Genomic DNA, 20,787 nt, shown 5'->3' on the forward strand with positions numbered 1-20,787 from the left:
TGGGAACACAATTAGCATTATTACGCCTTTTTGGGTGATAAAAATCAAACTCTTCTACACTTTATTGATTATTCATCCTATCAGAAAAGGGTATCTCGAGTTCCTATCTCAAAGGAAAAATGAAAAAAATGGTACGGAATGAAGCAAAAAACAAAAAAAAAAAACGAATCATACATACATCATCTCTACCCCCTATCACTAGAACAAAACCGTCTAAAATTGTGTGTGGTTATGGTACTTTGCTTCACTTAAACAACTAACACGAAGGGAGGGGAAAATGAAAAACTAAAACAACACACCCCACAGCTCACCACCCATTCTCGGGGTTCGGGGTGAGTGGGGAAAAATTTAGTCACCATGCCAACAAAACGTCAACCAAAAGTGGTCAAGAAAGAGAGAGAGAGGGTGGAGAAAACAGGGAAAGCTTAACCTAACAAAATGAACCCTCCTGTACACTGTGGTCGCAAAAGGTGTGTGTGTGATGGAATCGATAGATTAATTGCACTTAATCACACTGAAACTAACGCACTAAAGGTAACGTGGCAGTTACTACTGCTTCTGGTGGTGGTAGTGGTGGTGGTGGTAATAATTGAAGTAGTGTGCTCCCTAGAACACGGACGCAAACAGTAGTGAGTAGAGCGCCTTGCCGATGTAGTAAATGAGTCCACCGTAGATTAATGTCTTACATATCTTGTCGACCCACCACATGCTGTGCCGGAGGTGAGTAGTGAAGGAACATGAAACGAAACAGCCAAGAATGAAATTGTAAGTAAGAGATAAAATGCTGCTTTTTTGCTCGTCTTCTTCTCCGAATAAAGGCTTGAGTGCTTCCCACAGCTACTTACACACGCATGTGGCGCTTGGCAGCGGGGATAGTATCGTCCGTTTCCTTTAGAATGTACCACCGGGCGGCCCGTATACAGTTTTCGAAGTACTCCTGGATCTCCACACCTAGGGGAAGCGAGTGAAAGAGAGGGGAATTAAAGGCTAGGCTTGCTTGGATGTACGTTACCGAGAATTCGAGCCATCAACACATACCTCCGGCGTCTATTTTGAATTTAACCTTTTCCTCGTCGTTAATAATCGTTCGCAGGTACAGAATCGTGGCATTATCAAAGTCCCACTGGTTGTTGGCGTAGTACTCGAACACTTCAAAACCCTTGGCGATACGCTGATGTATCCTCCATAGTCTGGAGAAAATACAACAACAACAAAAAAGTTAAATGTCATACAAAACTGTCAAACGTGTCGCTTCCATCGCCTACTGCTTCTTACATTGGCTTATATCCGAAGCAGTACAGCAGACAGTCAATCAGGAATGCCGGTATCCAGTGGAAGAAGAACGCTGCCAGGTTGTGCTCCCAGCGGGTACGTTTCATCGTGCCGCCCGGGTACCACAGCACACCGTTCAGCGGGATCTTGTTCGCGACGATCCATTTGCCCCGCTCGATGATACCTTCCCAGGAGACTTTGATCTCGGCCGAGCTCACCAGGTGATAGATGTTGCGCTTGTGATCCCTAACAGAAAGAGAGGACGTTTGGTAAGTTTGCTTCCTTAATCATCCCTCCACAGCTACACTGAGACTTACTGGTTGCCGACGTAATTCCAGGTGCAGACGCACATTGCACTGACAGCGAAATCCACCGGCAGATAGTCACCGTACCCGTCCGAGTCGCAGTACATCGAGCGGATCACACCCTTGCCAGCGCCGATCAGCAACCCAACCGGGCCGTTGATGTTGTCCGTCCAGCCGGGAATGGGTTCGCGCCAGGTTGGGATCACGATCGAGGGACGGAAGATGACGGCCGGGATCTCGTCCATCGACTCCACCACCAGTGCCTCCGCCAGTGCTTTGGTATAGGCGTATGTGTTGGGACAGTCGCCCAAAATTCTGAAACCAATTCAAGAGCAGGTTAAAGTGTGCTAAAGTGTAAGCCCCTCCCGGCACACATTGGACTTAGCCTCCGTATACTCACTTTTTGGTCATACCGTCCACCACACCTTCCTCGAGCCATTCGACCGCCTTGATGACTTTGTGTGGATCGGCCGGCGGTGGGTACGGCTTTTCGAGCAGCAGCTTCTCGTTCAGATGACAGTACGAGGTGGAAACGTAGCCAAACATCTGTTCGAAGCAACACGGAAATGCGCCCAGTTAGCTTCAGCTGTGATACCCCGCCTCAAAAGTTCCCGTTACAGCCCCACCGGTACTTACGTCAAGCTTTTTGCACTGTTTCGCCAGGTCGATCATGTACTTGGTGCCGCGGGTGTTTAGCATGACCGCCTTCTTGAGCGTCTCATCGAAGCGAATCGTGGCCGCACAGTGGTAGATAATCGAAACCTTCTCCGTAATCAGCTGACGGTCCTCGGGTGAGATGGCGAGTTCCGGTTCCGTAACGTCGCCACTGATCACGGTACATTGGCTTATCAACGTATCCAGACCGCGCAGTCCCTTGACAGTTTCGAACAGCTGGCGGGGCAAATTTTGGCACAAACGAGGAGACGAAAGCAAAGGTGAGTAATTAGTGAGTGCATTTTTAATTCGACGAATTAACTAGAGGTCGTTTTAGACACTCAAGAGCAGATTATCAGCATATGCAGCAAGAAATTCATCGCAAACTTAAGAAAGTCAACACCAAGGTGAGACTCGAAGATTTAATTACCTAATCTAGCAACGCATGTGCTACCACTTTATCTGGCTCAAGAGTTGCTAAGCTAAAGTTTAGTAGCAAAAATTTGACCATCACTCGTTATGTCCCCCTCCACCTCTGTATGCATGACATACTATGCTGTGAGCACACAGCAAGGCTCAAAGGCCAAGGAAGCTTCGTACGCTTCATCCACGATTAACACATTTTCTTTGCGCGATTGCTTTAACAGAACGCGCGATCATAAAACTGACCACATCAAAGCCCCAACCTGACCCAGGGCCCGGTAATGAACTATTCACGTTGTTTTTACATTAGAAGGTTCAGTCGCGTAAATTGCGATTGGGAAAGAATTATGTACCAACACGTCAAGGATTGCATTTAAGGTTTCTTTTATTGCATTGTTCTGTGGTTCATAATTAACTGAAGAATTGTGCCATAGGCTCACTTCGAGCACTTTGTAGTGTCTTTCGCTTGAGGTATTATAAGGAGTTAAATAATTCAAATTGTTAGTTTTTACGTCTTCTGATAGAAAATAATGAATATACAGCATTATTCATGATACATAATTCTGTGGAAGTGACACGCCACGTTACGCCATTTCTCCATTGAGAGAGCATTACCCCATCTGCATAATCATTTCCCAACACCAAGTCACACCCGACCCAACCGGGCTAAGGAAGCGAAAGTTTGCAGACAAAATATTGAGCAGGGGCCATGACGCGGCACTCGCGTACGGCGCTGAGGCTATAATTATGCGTAATTGAGAACGATCGATTTCTGCTTGCGTATCTCGCTCGATATGGACACTTGTTGGCTTCGGGACGGACTAATCATGCATCTAAACGACGTGGTGGTACGGGATATAGGTGACCGGTTTAGTAGCATGCAAAACACCCCCTTGTTTTGGTCGTCTGGCAAGATGTTTGTCTGGGTAGGATACATCAATCATCAAGAGATCGTTCTGTTGACCCACTGCTTCTAGCAGCGTTTTGATTACTCACACACTCGAAAGGGTTTGCAAACAGTTCTTGATTGGATTGTTGGAAAGGGAAACTTCAAACTCTCTAGTGGCATAGCGACTTCACTGCACTGCAGGAATGGCGATCGGCGAAGAGCTCCACAACACCCGGCTCCCTGGCAACGGAACCTGCACTGGCGAGGCTTCAACCCAGTGCTAATGATCGACGTCAGGCATTGCTTCATCAAACGGTTGCAGAGCGCGCGCGCGATAGAGAGAGTGGTTTGAATGTGTATCCCGCAATACTGTGCCACCGTGCGCACGACGACGTGTACGCCGATTGCCCAACTCCAAGGTTGGTCTTTTCTGTGGCGGCATGCGCGGCACACCGTGGACCTGTTTTGTTGCCATGTTGTACGCGGTGCGTCTCGCGAAGCTGCCCGCGTCCACTGGAGTCCACTTCACGCAGCCTCACGGTTGAGAGCGAGAGTGAGGCCAGCTAACGGGTGTTTGACGTTTTGGCCTGTCCCATTCCCCCCAAAAGCTACCGCGCGATGCATCGCAATAACATCGGCAGCTGTGGCACTGTCCGCCATTATGCTCTCTCGCATAACGGGGCTTAGTGTACGCGGTTTCGCGGTACAGTAGGTCAGGCGGGCGCGGTACAGTACGCGGGTATTGTTCATCCTTGTGCTAGTTATTTACCGTTGAAGGCAATGTTTGATCTTTTCTGGGTACGCGATGCGCTATGACCCGAGAGCGGTGGCGCCATCTTGTGTTCGTTTACTACTAGCACTACTTACCGGATTGGCAAAGATGTCCTCCAGGCGTTGACGCGGTAACTTGCCCTTCTTTGATCTGACTAGAAGATAGATCTGGCCAATCTCCGGACAGCATCTGTGGATCAGAGGGTATCAATCGATTAGTTCACGAGCACGTACGCGTAGACTTGCAGATAGATTGGTCAATCTATAAAAAAGTGGCAACTGCTCCACTGCTCAGGTACTTACCGGAGTAATTTTTCAATCAGCGCCTTCCCAAGGAATCCGGTTCCACCCGTGATCAGCACGTGGCGATCTTTGAACATTGGCGCGATACGGTCGCGTCCACCATTCATATCGATGTCCATCGTGTGTGCTGACGGCGAGCTTTGCTATCTTCGTTCGTAGCTGGTTGGGTTTCCCTAGAACGCTGTACGACAAACACAAAAAAGGGAAGCAATGGATGAATAAACGTGAGGAAATTAATTCGCAGCATTGTTTAATCCAAGCTAACGATCGAGCTGCTTTCAAACCATTCACGAATGGGATTTACGGAAGCTAAGCGGGTTGTAGGGAGAGTTAATGTATTCGCGCTTGTCGTGGAAATTGTTTATTTACAAACGATGATTGCATAATGGGATAATCACAAACAGCATGATCATTCTAGCTTGGGAACTGTGTGGAATGGTTGAACGGTCCACAATGTAGCACGATGATCGAATGACTGTTCGTAGACGGCAAAATAAATAGATTGCTGTTTGCGCAGCTCACACGCTGGGTAGACATTTTAGGAAGATATTTGTTGACCATTGAGGCTTGTCTTTATCAAATAGTTTTATTTATAATTTGTTGTTGATTTAAAGATACTGTGTCAACTGTAAATCGTAACCTTCAAGCCTCAATTAGGTGTAGACGATTGTTAACATAGAATTTAGCATTTGAGCTATTGCGATATCCCTTCATGTACCTTTCAAATCATCTTCTCTTCTTTCACTCTATGGTATCTCAGTTTAACTCAAAAAACACTGGTACAAACTTCAACTCTATTGACCATCTTCCTTACATAGACGCCAGCCACCCGTACCTCGGTGTATTCAATTTTCTGCTGTCACATTTTCCCATAAAAGATACGAATGATGGGCCAAACAACAACAGCAACAGCAACCGGACTGATGTGACTTGATGTACCGCAACTTACCCTTGTCTTGCTTGGCCAATTATCTAACAAGATCAAGGAAAGATCGAGACGCATCTTGTACACCGGCGCAATCAAGCTCCCTTTTACAGCGAACTGGTTTGGTGTGACACAGAAATTCTTTCGCATTTCTATCGTTTTTATTTCGCAGACAGATTTGCAGCTGGATTCACTTTCAAACTAGATCTTTGCTACATTTCTGAATGGGTTTTTGTGTTTATGGAGCAGACAGTGCTTCTATTCGTACCATGTAACCTTGAGGACATTCACAATAAACCTTATTTTTCCCCCTTTTGCTGTTGCCATCTAGTAAAAAAATGCCGACCGTGTTACCCTTTCTGAGAACTCCAGTGCTCCAGTATCGGTACGGTGCCCTTCGTACGGCTCCCCTGGTACGATAGCTAACGGTTAATTGTGGAATATTTCAATTTCTAAACGACGCTTGAGACCAGTTTTGAGGTTGAACTCTTTCTTTTTTCAACCCAAGTTTCAACCCCTCGGCAAACGCTGGAGACTGGCCCTAACCCTCCCCCCGAGGGGTGTATCTTGTAGCTCTTGTTCGTTTTCTTATTTCTCGTCTTTGTTTTTACGATGGTGTGATGTGATGACCTTCACTATGTGCGTAGAGGCGATCGTAGGTAGAGGCCTTTAATCTTTGTCCGATGGCTTGTTGGAAGGTCACCGTGGACCTGATACATTAGGGCTTTTGGAGGTTCTGTGATACCGATGCCGAAGATTAGAGGAACGTTTGGAAGATTTAACTTTTCCCAACCATTTATCTAGCGTTTCTTATCACATAATATTCCTCAATGTATAGCCTTGAGGTGTAAGATCAGGGACTACTCTTTCAATGTTATCCAATATGCTAAAAGCATTTATAGTAAGAGTTAACAAATATGCATGCATGTTGCCTATGAAAAGGCAGTCAAATCATTTGATTTGATGTAACTAATTTGATTACATTGTGAACTTGTACACAATCGCACAGCAAATGACGCCTTTTCAAAAAAAAACATGATCATTTCAAGATATGATAGAAAATCAATCTTTCGCTTGATGAAGGCCTAATAAGGTTCCGGTAATCTTAATTAAGCTGGAGCACCGAGCTGCCCCATAATAACATCAATCGTGGGCGTTTCCTTCCCTACGTTACGATGCAAACTTTTCGAAACTCATCCATTGTGTTTAAAAACGACTCAACTCAAAAACACACACGCATCATTTACTTCCCACAGCGTGCTGATCGCGCACGCACGTTAGCTAACCTCACCAGTACGTTAATGAAGTTTGTGTTAAACATTTATACACACACGTGCGTGTGTGTACGCACTAGCGTTTTTCCTCGCGCATCCTTTGACAGAAATCGAACTCAAAAAATCGTGTGTGAGCAAACCTCGCGACTGTTGCCGTAACAACTTTCATTTTCGTCATGCCTAACGTTTCGGGCTGCCTTGAATGATCATTTCATTATCACCCGAACACATCCGAATACCGGGCTGGTGGAATGGCAAGGTTTGTATTTGCCCATACCAACCGCAATCCCTTCCCAGGCTAATTGGCACCGAGCGTGTAACTGATTATGCGAATCCGATCCATCAAACTAGTTGTTGCTGGGGTCGGTTGGTTTGATGCAGATGACATTGGGTCAGCGCAAACATTTGATGCTGACCTACTTCAAAGGCTTACGGGTGTGTGTGTGTTTTTTGTTTGTATTAATTGATATCGTGCACTGTAAAGCTAGGTTCGTTTTGTGCGCGAAGATCCTGTTTCTGTCAATTAAGGACAGCAACAACGAACACTAAAATCTGAGCCAACAGGTGGAAAATTAGCTATTCTTGATGAGCAGAGCGCCGATCCTACTGCCATGATTCGTTGAATATTATCGCGTTAAACAGAGGCTCGAACGCGCGATGTGATCGTCTGCCACGCTTTCGCTTCGCTTTTAAAGGCTCTGACGTAAGCCAGAAACCAATCGCGTACGCTTGAACGATTCATTCCATCTCATCGCGGTGTATCAAAAAGATCCGAATTAAAACCAACGTATCCGTAAAACCAAGCTCCCATCTCAAGATCAGACTCTCTTCGGGGGAAGAAAAAACACAGGATGAGGCACAACGTGAAGCTACCAAACAACAACCTAGCCGTTCGCTGACTCCCCTTGTGATCGTCACGGAATTCGATCATTAAAGCACCGTCGCAAACACGTGCCAGTCAAAAACCTTTGCCAAAACTTTGCCCCAACCCACCAAGGTCAATGTCGGGCAGGAGGTGGTTGTTGCTGGCTTTTGCGGAGGCCAGATTTCGGGCTAGTCTCACCAAATCCCGGTTTTTGCTGAAGGTTAGCAGTCGGCAACGAAAGTGGAGCAATGTCTCCGCTCCGGTGAGCGATCGACTGAAGGTGATGAACAGTAACACAAAAAAAGCTCAACAGGTGTATGCTTACGAATGGCGGAGGTACTAATTAATCATTTCGTAATGCGCTCTGCTTGTTTGTTTGATTTAAATTTTACGAATGAATTTCCAAGCATCAAGGGGATGCTTTGAGGTTGCAGTTGCAACAGATGATGATGCGGTAGATGCAAATTATAAAAAGAGAAAAAATGCCATAGAAATTTGGTCATTTTATGAGGGTAGAGGAGCGTTTTTCGATTAATAAAAGCTATCGATCGACAAATAGCTGAGTTGCTGTAAAAGGTAGCATCGCGAAACGGTATAAAACAATAAACCATTTCAGTGCGGCTATAGACTTTTCTCCTACTGCGTACAGTTTAATTAAGCATCATAAAAAAGCCTTTAAACTGCAAAACGAACCTACTATTACATCATATAAAATACCAATCATACAACTCTTTGGCGATTCATCCGATTATTATTTATAAGATGCCGCCCATGAATCACGTGTTATCTTATTTATTTATTTTTTATTCACCATCTAGTAACCTTCACCTAGTCGTGTGCGGGTGTGCATTTCCAGGTTTTTTAAAATATTCACCCAACCAAATTGAAGGTTGTTGACACATCCTCACCGATAACTGGCAGTGGCTAGAGAATCGTCCAAAAAGCGAAGCCGAAATGGTACGGTGCACCACCTTGACAGTGACAAACGTGCTACGTGGTGGTGGGGCGAAGACATCTTACCCATCTCCTGTGTATGAAGATAGCTTGGAGAGAGAAGACAAAGCGACATTGGCGGCCAAAAACTAAAACTCGATCCAAGCCCATCTAACTGTCTTGTGCGTTTGGTAAAACTTGTTTTTGGAATGATTCAACTCGTCCATCGAGACGGGACGCCAACACGTTCAGTTGAGAACGATCAACCTTGCGGCTTAAGTTTTGCGCAATCTGGCTAGGAGTTTGAATTGATGTTTGTTTGTTTTTATAAAACTTGTTTTTCGAAAATGTACCTGTCCAAAACGGTGGTAAAGTCAGACACACACACGGAAATAACAACTTGCAGCGCTACGGAAGCAGACAGAAACGTTGCAGGAAGTGTGATCTTTGACCGGATAGGACCCATTCAATCGTAAAGGTTACGACAGAACTATACTTTAGTTTTATGCGAAACATTAAATCAGCGGCGCTTGATAATAGATAGAGCAAAGTAAATGGAAAGACATTGCATACACACACACACGCATCAGCGTTTGTTGATTATTTATCGATCAACAAGCTGGGCAAGGAGTTAATGGAGGAACGAATTAACGTCACTAAGGTGTCATACATAGGACGGGCAATTTATCTAAATTCATCAAACTGGCAAAAGAAGAGATCGTTAACGGAGGGAAGCCATTTTCCAGCAAATGATAGATCTCGTGCCACTGACGATTGCAAGATCTTTCACTAATCATAGGGGATAGGTTCATGTGTGTGTGTGTGTGTGTTTTCTAGCAAACCATCCTTTCGAAAGGGCAGGGTAGCTTAAAGCTCTAACTCTAACTCTAACCTGAGCGCTCTAATGCAAGAACGTGTTTTTCGCAAGTACTTCAATTTCCGACCCAAACAATAAGCAAGCTCCTATGTTACAACGCATGGCAATTCTGCATGTCTGCTTCACCACTGTTGGGGCAATCTTTGGCCCCGGTGTAGCCGGTTCCTGCGTGTTCCGAACATTTCGAAAGTACGGTGTAGGCCTACGCTAATACTCAGCAACCGTGGAGTCGTGAATGGCGTGCAGGTGGTACCAGCTCTATTGGTTCACGGTTTCGCGCCTATGTGTCTTGGTATTTCGCGGTACCTCATTCCAACGGTCGCGAATTGAAGACGCGTGTATAAATTCGCTGCTGAGTTCTGTAGCCAACCCGCACCCTTATTTCGACCTGACACACAGCCTCCTTCAGTATGTGATGGTTTTTTTTGTGCCGATTGCATCGAAAACACGGTCGAAAAACTGGTTCCTCACTCCGGTGCAACCACTGCTTCGGTGGGGTGTTACCGCTTGTGCGGGGTTGAATATTGAATTCACTAAAAATTTTACCACCTTTTTTTGTTTGGGGTTTTTCGTGAAGTTGTTGAAATCTATGTACACTCCTCAGTTTGCACTTGCTTCTAACCCGTTTTGTCGCAATCGTCCCCGGGTACGATCGATGATGATGATGATGACATCGAAGGAGCTTCATCTGACGAGTCCAAAGTCTCTGAGGCTCTAATAGGATGCCCCCTTCCCTCCTGGTGCACGTGCCGAGCGATAGAGCACACCTAACCTTCACTGGCCGGGCGTGCGACGAAAGTGAAGAGATCGGGCGAAGATCGGCGGCGATGTTGAATGCGCGCCACTATTTGCAGATGGCGCAACACGATCCAAACACGATCTTTCGCCTGCCAGGTGCTGTTGACCTACTACCTACCGCGTTGGATGCCGCGTGTTGTCTGTCGAATTTGCGTCTGGCTGCGCAATCGACAATAAGACCACCAAAAAACCAACAAAAAAAAAATCCACAAGCACTACACTATATTGAAGTTGTCAAGGTCACAAGGGCAAAACCTCAGAAAATTGAGTTCAGTATTAGCAAAGGAGACTAACGCGACCGAAGAACTTGCTTGCTCCAAATGGAATAATATTTCTATCAACTCTCACTTCTTTACGGAATGATCAACGAACGATCGTTAGCCGCGTAATATTACACCATCAATTTGCTTGATGCCTAGCGGCTCTGCGCAAACTTACTTCGTTTGTGCGCAGCAACACCTTTTTGGTTGTTGAAACTGTGTTGAACGAAACCCCGAAAGACTTCTCTCGTGACACGAAGCGTGGAATGGTCCGAACCGTTCGCCAGCTAATCGACCGATCGACTGACCCACCCGTACCAGCACCAGCGAGCTTCAAACCGAACTTCTTGCACGTAGCAACCCTCCCCACCTCACTTTTCTAACGTCTTTGCATCGCGGTGACGCTTCTACCGACTTTTCTCGACAACTCACCCCAGCAGACTCTCAGTGTGGAAAAGCGTGTATGCTGCACACAGACAGCCACACTCTTTGTGTGCACACACATATGCGCCTCTGGCCGAACCGTCTCACGTACCGGGTGTAACGTAAACATCCGAAAGCTTTGGAACGCTCTCTCAAGGTATCCGTTACTCCCACTTCTATTCTGCCAACTGCTTGCGCTGGCTGCGTCTAAGCGGCGCTCATCATTGCGCAGTCCGGTTGGGTAACCGCGTGGCGTTAGATGCCTTTTGAAAAAGCTCCCCCGGCTCGTTAATGTATGTGTGTGTGTGTGTGTGTGTGCACGTGGTGCAGGTCACCGATTTCACTAGGCGAGGCATTTGAAGGTTTTGCTTGCTGCCTCGTGCTATCTCAAGCAAACATTCCACACATTCTCACAACACTGGAGGAAAGCTCCGGCAGCTGGAGAACTTTGCTGTGCTGTGCTGCGCGAGCTTTTGCGCGATCGATGTAATGCGAGTAGTTTGGGGAGGTTTTCCGGCGCTTTTCTTTCTTCGCGGTCGATCAACCGTGAAGCGTTACCGTGCGTTAGTGGAGTTGTTTGCGGCTAAGTTCAACGTACACGGTGCGAAACCTTGACAGAGAGGAAGCAAATCCATACACACCAGCCGGTGGTGGTAATTGCTTTCAGACTGTTTCAAGCTGTGCGAGTAAATCTGTCATTTCCCTGGTGTGTAAAGCTTTCATGAGTATAACTCATACGATGTGCTAGTTATCTCAGGTTATCTTATTGAATTATGCAACCAGAATCGATTGATGTGAAAACTTTGGAATCGGTAATTCAAACTGGAAAGTGTGAAAAACGTTCTCAGATAAAAGGAAGTTTTAAGGACGTACTTTGGGGTTTTCTTCTTCTTTTTTGGCGCTACAACCGTTTTCGGTCAAGGCCTGCCTGTACCCACTAGTGAAGTGAGCTTGGCTTTCAGTGGCTTATTGTTACCATAGCAAGATAATCAGTCCTACGTATAGGAGTACAGTCTATTCGGGGCTTGAACCCATGACTGACATGTTGTCAAGTCGTACGAGTTGACGATTGTACCACCAGACCGGCCCATTGGATTTTATTGGGGGTTTCAGTGGTAAAATAAATCGCGGCGTTGAAGCTGTGTATTCAAACCTAACGTTGAGTCGTGGAAAATTCCTAAATTTGTTTAAGAATCCTTTATCTATACTTAAACTTCCTCTAAATTACAGAGTTTTTCCACTCATTGTTCAACATCAACAGTCTCATATTTTACTTCCATCGTTTAAAAACGACGGGTAGATAAGCAGGAGATAAAGCAGTCATTGAATTTAGTGTACATTGATAAAGTAGGTTATATGCCAGTGACGAATCTAATCAAAAGCGGAGTTGGATATTTCTGTAATTCAAAATAATCAGAACAACAGTTCTTTTACTTACATTTTAACACATCAAAATATGCTGTAGAACGGAATCTGTAGTGTGTGATTGTCCAAGAACTGATCATTACAATGAATATTTAACACGCAGAAGCGAATAATGCTTTTTACTTAAGACATTGATTTAGAATACCATTTATTCACTGTTTTTGATATATCTGTCTTGTTATACGTTTTATTTCCATTGCTATTTCTTTCGTTTTTATGCATCTCCATTAATCTAATTTCCATCCAATATTCAGCATATCATATCTAGCGAGCTTTGAATAATACTGGTCACCCTTGAAACTGATTCGGAAAACCCTGTAAAAATTCAAGTCAAGTAAAGATATTACATAGTAAAGATTCGAAAGTAGTGTCCTTGCAGCGAAGAATGTACCAGTATTGCTAATATATTGACAAAGCAACAGAACACAATAAAATTGCTGGCAGTGATAAAAGATAAAAAAATTTAAATAGTATAATTACACTATTTATATAACAACAGAACAGTGTGATAAATATCTCAATAACATTAGAAAAGACGATGAAATACATAGAATTTCTTTATTGTACAAGAAGATAATTAAGAGCCATGAATATTCTTAGAGATGTATTAAATTGAGACGGATAACTGGTTATTATGCAATGCTAAGTTTGGCTAGTTTTATTTAGAAATTCCTCCTCTATGCTAATAGGCGAAGAAAGCTGTTGTCGTTCCTTCTCATCCTCTTTTGCTCATGTTCGCTTCAGCTGAGATCTTTAAAATTTTAATTTGAATGTTCTAGAAAACAGACCATGCTGAGAATCCAGAAAAAGGGGAAAATAAATCCAAAATTAACGGACAGTGGGCGACAACAAACACATACTCACAAACCGGTATAGGCAGAATGTAAATATTCGCCAAAATTCCACGAAACCGGATAAACGTTCGCCCAGCATCACGCTGAACTCCGTGAACCCGCCGCCGCCGCCGGCAGCTTAAAACCGGATGACGGGCGACTCATCTTCGGAGTTCGGCGAGAACGTACCGATGCTGATTGAAAATCGATCTTCCCGCAACCAGCTGCTCTGCTCTGCGCTGCTGACTGGTTTATTCGTTTTTGTGATGCCATCCGTGCACCGAAATCGCTCGAGATAAGAAAATTTATCGTGAAATGCCGTAGCATCAGCAACCCGAAACTGGACTGTTGTCCAGTCTTCTGACGAAATTCTTCTGCTCCCTGAACACTGACTTCTCCGACGTCACATTCTGCTAATCGACGTTCCACGTCTGAATGGAAAAAAAGACTTTGGGCAGATGCTTTTACGCTTTTCCCATCAATGGAGTGTGTAAGTACGAAGAAAAAGCACCACCAGCACTGGGTGCATAGTTCCGTTCACTGCCTCTCCCGCAGGCCGCCTTGTCGCAACAATGGCGAATAATGTTAATGATGCGTACATGCTCTCTGACTTTCTTCCCGTCGCTGTCGTGTAAGCGGAAGAATTTCCGATTATGTTGTTGTGATTGTGATTTCGGTTGTTACTCACATTATGGCCGTGGGTGCTGGTGTTGCGAATCGTCGAATGATGAGCATAAATTTGTATCGATTGTGGTTTTTTGGGGGGCGCACTTTCAGTTTCATTCAACAGAGAAATCTACACTTCAATAGTGACGTAATACAAAGAGGATGAAGGATCATCGAAATGTGTTGTTGTCTGTGTCCATCAATATACAAATCAATACTTCTTCAAACTGTTTGCTTCATTGGGGAAAATTTTAAATATATGATTTGTACAATTTGTTATGCAATTCTTCAATGTTTACCGTGTGACATAAAAGTAGTATAGTTGGCTACATATGTATTTTATTTAGTTTAAGTTGTATTTTTCATGACATAAGTGCGTTTTTTCTCATTTTCGGATAATTTTTACTTATTTTCAAAAATCCAACAGTTGTTATATCATCTCATTTTATTCTGTTTTAGGCAGAAAAGAAGCTAAAATTAGGTATCCTAATTAAAAGTGTACTACTAGAGAGCCAGAAGCAAAGATAAATTCCTACATTTAGTATTTAACGATATTGTTAACATGTGACAGTATTTTGGACTAAACATTCCTAGACCGACCACTGTTGTGGTACCATATTGAACATTAAAAAAGGCCATTGGCCATTTTTCATCAGTTGCATCACCTTTTGCTATTATACCAGGATACGTCAATGACCTTTTCCTGGTTGGGTCCACGTTCACGATCGTCCTTCAGGAATTCGTTCATCTCTGGCTAGGCCGGCCCAGGCCGATTACAATCATTAACCTGGGATTAATTCACTCTCACTGTACGTACGTGCAAAAGCAAACAACATTGCCCTCGCGGGAAGCTTATCCCAGACGACCTTCAACTCTCGCAAACGCACCAAAAATACCTTTTTTTGTGTTGGAAACAAAAGTAACATGAAATACTCGTTTTTTTGGAGAACTCAACGTGTGTATCATGCCAGCATCGGTGGCAGATGAATCGATTATAACATACCTCACGTAACATTCACGCCCCAAAGGGAATCGTTTGCGCTTACAAACACCGCCTTAGCCACTGCATTATGCTTGCAGTAAAACAAACCCTAACGAAGCTTCCAAAATGATCCATTAAATTGAAAAATTATGGTTGAATTACTTCCCGGTTACGGTGATAGCGACGGTAAACCTTTTGGGTGATGTACTCCAGCACGAAAAATATAACCTCCACGAAGCTGATAAAGCTGCATCCCAGAAAGAGTGCTGTACCGCCGCCCAACGAGACTTGGAGAGGAAAAAATGCAAACAAACAAAAAATATCGAAAAAGCGTCCAAACTATAAACCACATAATTATGGTTGTGACCTCACACAAAAGGGAAAACTATTTGCATCTAATAGTTTTTCCGCTCCTCGACCGAAAACACGTACCGATTAAGTTGCTGATGTCGAACAGTACGTCACGCTTCATTCGCATCCGTGGGTAGATAATTTGCGTTTCCAGCTTACTGTTCGCTTGCCCCAGCACCTGCGGGGGAAATGAAATGGACTTGCATTTGCACGGAAAAGCCTTTATAACACACACACACACAAATTACTGTACCGTTTTCTTCACCAACGCCTGTTTGAAGGAGACGGACTCGCATAGGGGCTGACAGGTGCAGTTCGTTTTGTACCACGCCTTAAACTGTTTCCCCAGGCAGTACAGTCCGGCTGGCGTGCAGGACGGTTTGCCTAACTCGGCGAATAGCAGAACGTTTTGTAATTAAGATGTTTGCAAGCAAGATACCCAAAACCTACCAATGTTATAGAAGAAAGGGACACACTCGCAAAGGTGAAGGGCGGCCTCGATTCGGCAATTTATACGACACAAATTAATCGTGTATACCTACAACAAAAATGCAACAAATGGGAAGATTCATTAGAAGATATACAATCTTTTATACACGCTGGAATTTTGAATTACTAAAGGAAACAATTACGCTAAAGTACGGCAGTCTCTCGGATGGCAGTCGACATTTACGCCTACGGCGGGATAACTGCTTGAGCGCTTTCGAGGCAACCACCTGTTCGACGGACAGTGACGAGCTGATGATGTCGTGCTGATCCAGCGCGTAGTAGATGGAGTTGTCTGGTGTCATGACGTCCTGCTCGATGTGGATATACTACAGAGAGGGAGAATGAAAGGAAGCGACGGCTTGCCAGGTTAGCTTGTTAAGACGAATGTAAAATATGACAAGTTTTTTAAGTGTCAGACACGTGTGCATGCTGTGTCACCAGGGTTTTCGCGCGACAGTCACACTTCCCGCGAGGGCTCGCCATTCGCATATCGGGTGACAGAAACATCACGAAAAGGTTATCGAGTAAGAGTACTGAACGCTTCGCACAGTTGTACATAATGCACGTACAAACATAGAGAGAAGTATTTCTATTGCAGAACGATTGGTTCTACACTACCAAACTCAGATGGAGACAATCTGTTGGCATTTTGAAGGTCTTTAAAAAGGTTTTCCTAATCCTTGCCTTTCTATTGACGTATAAATTCGAACACAATTATAATAAAATTGCTCAGACAACAATTGAATTAGTTTTTTTCATAGACTATACTTTCAATATAATGAAAATACGCTCGCAAAATGAACCGCTTATCAAAAACACATACAGGAAAGTGGCTGGAAATTTTGCTCAAAAACTATATAGCAGTTAATTTGTTGAAAAAATATAAGACCTTGTAACGAAACCTCACCATACAAATATATTTGATATATATTCACTGCAATGAACAGCGTGAAAACACTAACCAAACGTTATAATTGAATTCAAATTGAAAGGATTTCTCCGAATTGGAATTTAATAGTGCATATCAAAAGTATTCGTTCAGTAAATTGTAAATATATTCGAACAGCAAATTTTTGATACATTCCACACTGCTGAAAGCCTACGCTCAGAGTAACTTTATCCGTTAAGGTACATATAATGACCGAGTGAAATCAAATGCAAAATGTTGTATTTTTGTAATTTCTTATTGTATGTAAATACAATCATTAAAATATTTATACTGATGCCAAAAAGGAAATATATAATTCGTAATTTTGATACAAATATTAAAACAATATGTTTAAAAAGTTTATGTCGGCTGCATCTCTAAATGCACCCTGAGCTAAATGTTCGGGCTTTTCTTGTTTTTGTTGCTTCGAGGACTAATCCCAATGAAAATTTATTCTGCTGCTGTTATACAAAACTCCCACAGGGGACGATAAAACGATACAGAATAACCCCATCCGAGGTGAACACTTTGCAAAGAATTTCACTTCAGTTCGTTTTTTCAACCCAAAGCAATCAACATTCCTCAACACAACACCCACCAGCATGGTGTAAAAATTGTTTTTGTGCTAAAATAAAACTCACTCTCTAATCCACGTTGCGTTATGAAAGATTAAAATAGATTTGTAACGGACGCGTGCAGTGGAATGTTGAGAGGGAAAGGGTATTGTTTTGTTGTAGCATGCGAGTTAACTGTGAGCAGTCGTGGCCGAGCGGTTAAGGCGTCTGACTAGAAATCAGATTCCCTCTGGGAGCGTAGGTTCGAATCCTACCGACTGCGGTTTTTTGGGGTTTGATTTTTAATTACAAAAGCTATATGATCTTTTAATATTGAAATGGTGCGTTAATCCTATCATCTTTCCAGGGATATAACAAAATTGCATTTGCGACACTCACCACATAGGTGCGAACCGAATCGACATGACTCATCGCTACCATCGTACGACAGACGTCCAGCGTGTAACAATCGGCCGGCCGTGCCTTCGTGTAATTAGCCTGTGATCTAATCAGCATTACGTTGTACGCAAAAAGGGGAGAAACAAATCATGCCCATCAGATTCGGCGGTCAAGCTAATCAGACTAATCTTATCAATACACGCTTACCGATCGCTGTACGGACTCTGGAAGGCGTACAGCATGGTGGATGAGTAGCAAACGCCTACCTCCGTCAGCACGGGTGCAAACGTTTTCCACGGTGGCGTCAGCGGGGACTTTAGCTCCCGGGCCAAATCAATTACCGAAACCGACTGCAACCTGCTATCGTTCACGAATGGTTCAAACAAGGTCAGGTTGTCAAATCGTGCCCGATTAACTGTCAGCAGGAAATTGCGATAGTGATCGTAGGCACTGTGATTGCTGTCCATCTGCCAGTATCTGGGCGGGTAGGGGGAAAAAAGCCAAATATTAAAAATCTCTATTTTGTTCTCCATTTGGGACGCACCGTTACCGTTCGATCAGTTGGTTAAGCTTTTCCTCGCTCACGTGCTCGGAACACACGGTGGCGGCCGGTGGCCGAAAGTTCCAGCTCAGATAGTCCGTCTCGACGTTAAGCACGGTGGCATTGTTCTGAAACCGCTCCCAGTGCATGTTGCAGATGCTGACCGAGCAGACGACCGAGCAGGCCAGCACCGTCAGCCAGAAGGCTTTCTCTAGCCAGTGTGGGCTTCGCACCAGGTGGGCCAGCCCGTGGATCGAGGATTCGCTAGCGAACGTGCGCAACAGATCCATGACGGTGAATGTGACGACGACTCACGCGAGGGTAGACACAGTATGTGGAATTAATCGAGTGAGAAATGGCGATTAAGTAATGTGGTACGGGAACAACATATTTCACACCATGAGTTAAGCTCTGTGGTCAAAATGGAGTTGATTAAGGTGTTCAAACTCCAGGAAAAGTAAAAGGAAGAAAAAATAAAGAGCAGAATTAGCAAAAATATCGCTTTTTTGCTCCAAAGTATATAACATATCATGCAATAATTTCAATGTAATTTACCAATATATCACCCTTTTCCCACTGTTCAGGAATTTCTACAGCAAAATGACAATCAAAATGCATTATTTCAACATGAGTCTTCCGTGCGGTTGCCGCTACGGTTGGCGAGCTAATCGAAAATGCATGCCACCGCTACGACGGCTACATAATTGTGTGATCACACGAACAATCGGATCCCTTCAAATTCCACCCAATCCTAACGACATCTTCGTTCTGAGCCTGAGACGTCATGGTTGGTTGATTGAGCGCACTTACACATACAAATTTGATGCCGATCAAGGGGAACAGATTAATTTTCCAATAACGATGACTACCACCAGCATTACACACGGATGTTTATGTTGATTTTGTATGGTATTTAGCAATTTCTGTAACATAGAAGGAGATATAATCGGAAATTGTTGTTTATGCAACGGTTGTTGTATTTCAAAACAAATGATGATTTCAAATAAACGTTGACATTACAACAATCAGTCGGTAGTGGTAGTCTCGCAGTGGTAGTTGAAGCGACATACCCCAAGTTGTCATCATTATGCCGTTTTCCAGATAATGAACACTTAACACAGAAACCGCACGGAACCGCACTTTACACCACACACCACTCAGTCGGAAGGTTCGTGTGATTGTTAAGCTGATGATGGGTGCCGTTTGGTTGCGCCTGTGTTCGGTTGGCCGGCTTCCTCGGCCAGCATTTTTATACGTGCTAACACGAGACACTTCAGCCAGGGGAGGGCCCATCCCATCTCTGATAAGAGTAAAAAAGTTGTATCATAAGCTATGACGTTGTTTCTTTCTTCTCTGTCAAAAAAAAAAATGAAGCTGAAAATAATAACAACACCCTTTTGGAATCATCCAAATTCTTGACCCCCCGTTCCTGTACCACCGACCTGTACTAAACCTTCCTGGGAGTAAGCAAAGAGACTGAAGTATTTTAAGAGTAAAAGTCTAGTGAGGATCTTTCTCCGTCCACCCGGCCAGGCGTGCATCTCTACCAGAAAAGGTTGAAGTCCTCGTTATGGAAAAAGCTGTTGTTGGCTGTCCTCTTCGCAACCAAACTCCGAACACTCCTGCTCCTGCCGTGACCCTATACGTCTTTTTCATTGTATACACACACACACACCGACCACCATCTCGACTACAATGCCGCACACCATATGTTGGCGCGAAGAAAACCGCCCGGCAACGTACGGGATTAAGGCATTCACCGGGATAGTAAAGGTCACCAGCGGAATCAGCTCCACAACTCGGCTGAGCTTCAGCTTTTGTACAGCGTGCGTGTAAGATTACGACGCCACGTTCCAGCGCCCGGGTCGTCTTACCGGAACCGGATAAATCACTTCCGTCGGGGTGGTAGAAAAGCCTTCGGGCAGCTTCCTCGGGGGCTCTTCTGCCAGTGCCCCGGCAAACGTTTCCCGTTGAGTTGGGGGAAAAATTAAAATTAATTCTTTAATTACATGCCGTTGCTGGCGCCGTCCCGCGCAGTTGCTTTGGCTTTGGATGCTGGTGGTTGAATGGTGTGTGCGCGCTCCCAGTGACGGTAGTTATTATTGATAACTCCGGCTCCGATAACAATGATAGATGGTGTCCAGCTGGAACGGAGCTGAATTAAACCATACCGGAACCGCACCGGATACCGGTGTCGTGTTCCTGGTGACCGGTGTTTAGGGCGTTTTGTTGGATGCCTGTTTTTTGTTTTTACGACACTACCGCTGTTTGGGGAACAGCGACCCTTGCAGTCACTAATTTTTGCAACAAAATCGCTTCCTGAAGGTGCGTGGGGGTCATGTGTGTTATAAAATCGGTCCAGTATGGGGATGATCTGTTCAGACGAGCCTCGCCATCGGGACCAGGACGTGCAAGCGAGTATGAGTTGTGGCACTACCAAGGCGCTCCATCTCAGAAGAACCGGAGCACGCTTTTAACGGTTCTAACAGCTTCATAAGAGAAACTGGGGAGATTAATGTTCGTTGCTTACATTGTGATAAGTGATTGTGAAGTGTTTGTGAGAATGCAAGAAGTTTGAAGTTTGAACTCGGAACAGGCACGAGAATAGCAACAGATCTGTATCTCGTTTAGAGTAAGTATCCGGAAG

General features: G+C 44.4%; 2 protein-coding genes and 1 non-coding gene across 4 annotated transcripts; 1 reads left to right on the forward strand and 2 right to left on the reverse strand.

The window, feature by feature from the left end:
• Positions 1-27: 27 nt before the first annotated feature.
• On the reverse strand, positions 28-10,899 carry LOC120951296 (fatty acyl-CoA reductase 1). 2 transcript variants are annotated; one of them, XM_040369926.2, is made up of 10 exons: positions 10,728-10,899; positions 4,618-4,798; positions 4,411-4,504; positions 2,214-2,468; positions 1,978-2,123; positions 1,590-1,892; positions 1,276-1,518; positions 1,039-1,190; positions 846-951; positions 28-709 (listed from the first exon to the last, which is right to left on the reverse strand). In XM_040369926.2, the coding sequence occupies exons 2-10, from the start codon at positions 4,734-4,736 to the stop codon at positions 607-609; spliced, it is 1,521 nt and encodes a 506-aa protein (XP_040225860.1). In that variant the 5' UTR covers positions 4,737-4,798; positions 10,728-10,899; the 3' UTR covers positions 28-606. The 2 variants fall into 2 exon arrangements, with proteins under 2 accessions (XP_040225860.1, XP_040225861.1); XM_040369927.2 differs by lacking the exon at positions 10,728-10,899 and adding an exon at positions 10,408-10,657.
• A 4,417-nt stretch (positions 10,900-15,316) lies between these two features.
• Positions 15,317-18,546, reverse strand: LOC120961372 (uncharacterized). The gene is made up of 4 exons (XM_049611157.1): positions 18,150-18,546; positions 17,807-18,076; positions 17,600-17,705; positions 15,317-16,044 (listed from the first exon to the last, which is right to left on the reverse strand). The coding sequence occupies exons 1-4, from the start codon at positions 18,428-18,430 to the stop codon at positions 15,820-15,822; spliced, it is 882 nt and encodes a 293-aa protein (XP_049467114.1). The 5' UTR covers positions 18,431-18,546; the 3' UTR covers positions 15,317-15,819.
• Trnas-aga (transfer RNA serine (anticodon AGA)) lies at positions 17,402-17,483 on the forward strand. Its single transcript has one exon. It is a non-coding gene; the product is annotated as a tRNA-Ser (tRNA).
• Positions 18,547-20,787: the final 2,241 nt, after the last annotated feature.

This window comes from Anopheles coluzzii, chromosome 2 (assembly GCF_943734685.1).
Source record: "Anopheles coluzzii chromosome 2, AcolN3, whole genome shotgun sequence".
Classification (NCBI taxonomy): Eukaryota; Metazoa; Arthropoda; class Insecta; order Diptera; family Culicidae; genus Anopheles; species Anopheles coluzzii.

Coding starts and splice junctions, on each gene's coding strand:
- LOC120961372 (XM_049611157.1), bottom strand. CDS start 18,430: ATGGATCTGTTGCGCACGTTCGCTAGCGAATCCTCGATCCACGGGCTG. Junction 17,706..17,806: donor CAGAGTCCGTACAGCGATCG/GTAAGCGTGTAT, acceptor AATGCTGATTAG/ATCACAGGCTAATTACACGA. Junction 16,045..17,599: donor ATTCGGTTCGCACCTATGTG/GTGAGTGTCGCA, acceptor CCCTCTCTGTAG/TATATCCACATCGAGCAGGA.
- LOC120951296 (XM_040369926.2), bottom strand. CDS start 4,736: ATGGACATCGATATGAATGGTGGACGCGACCGTATCGCGCCAATGTTC. Junction 952..1,038: donor ATTCAAAATAGACGCCGGAG/GTATGTGTTGAT, acceptor CGCTTCCCCTAG/GTGTGGAGATCCAGGAGTAC. Junction 710..845: donor GCCAAGCGCCACATGCGTGT/GTAAGTAGCTGT, acceptor CCTCCGGCACAG/CATGTGGTGGGTCGACAAGA.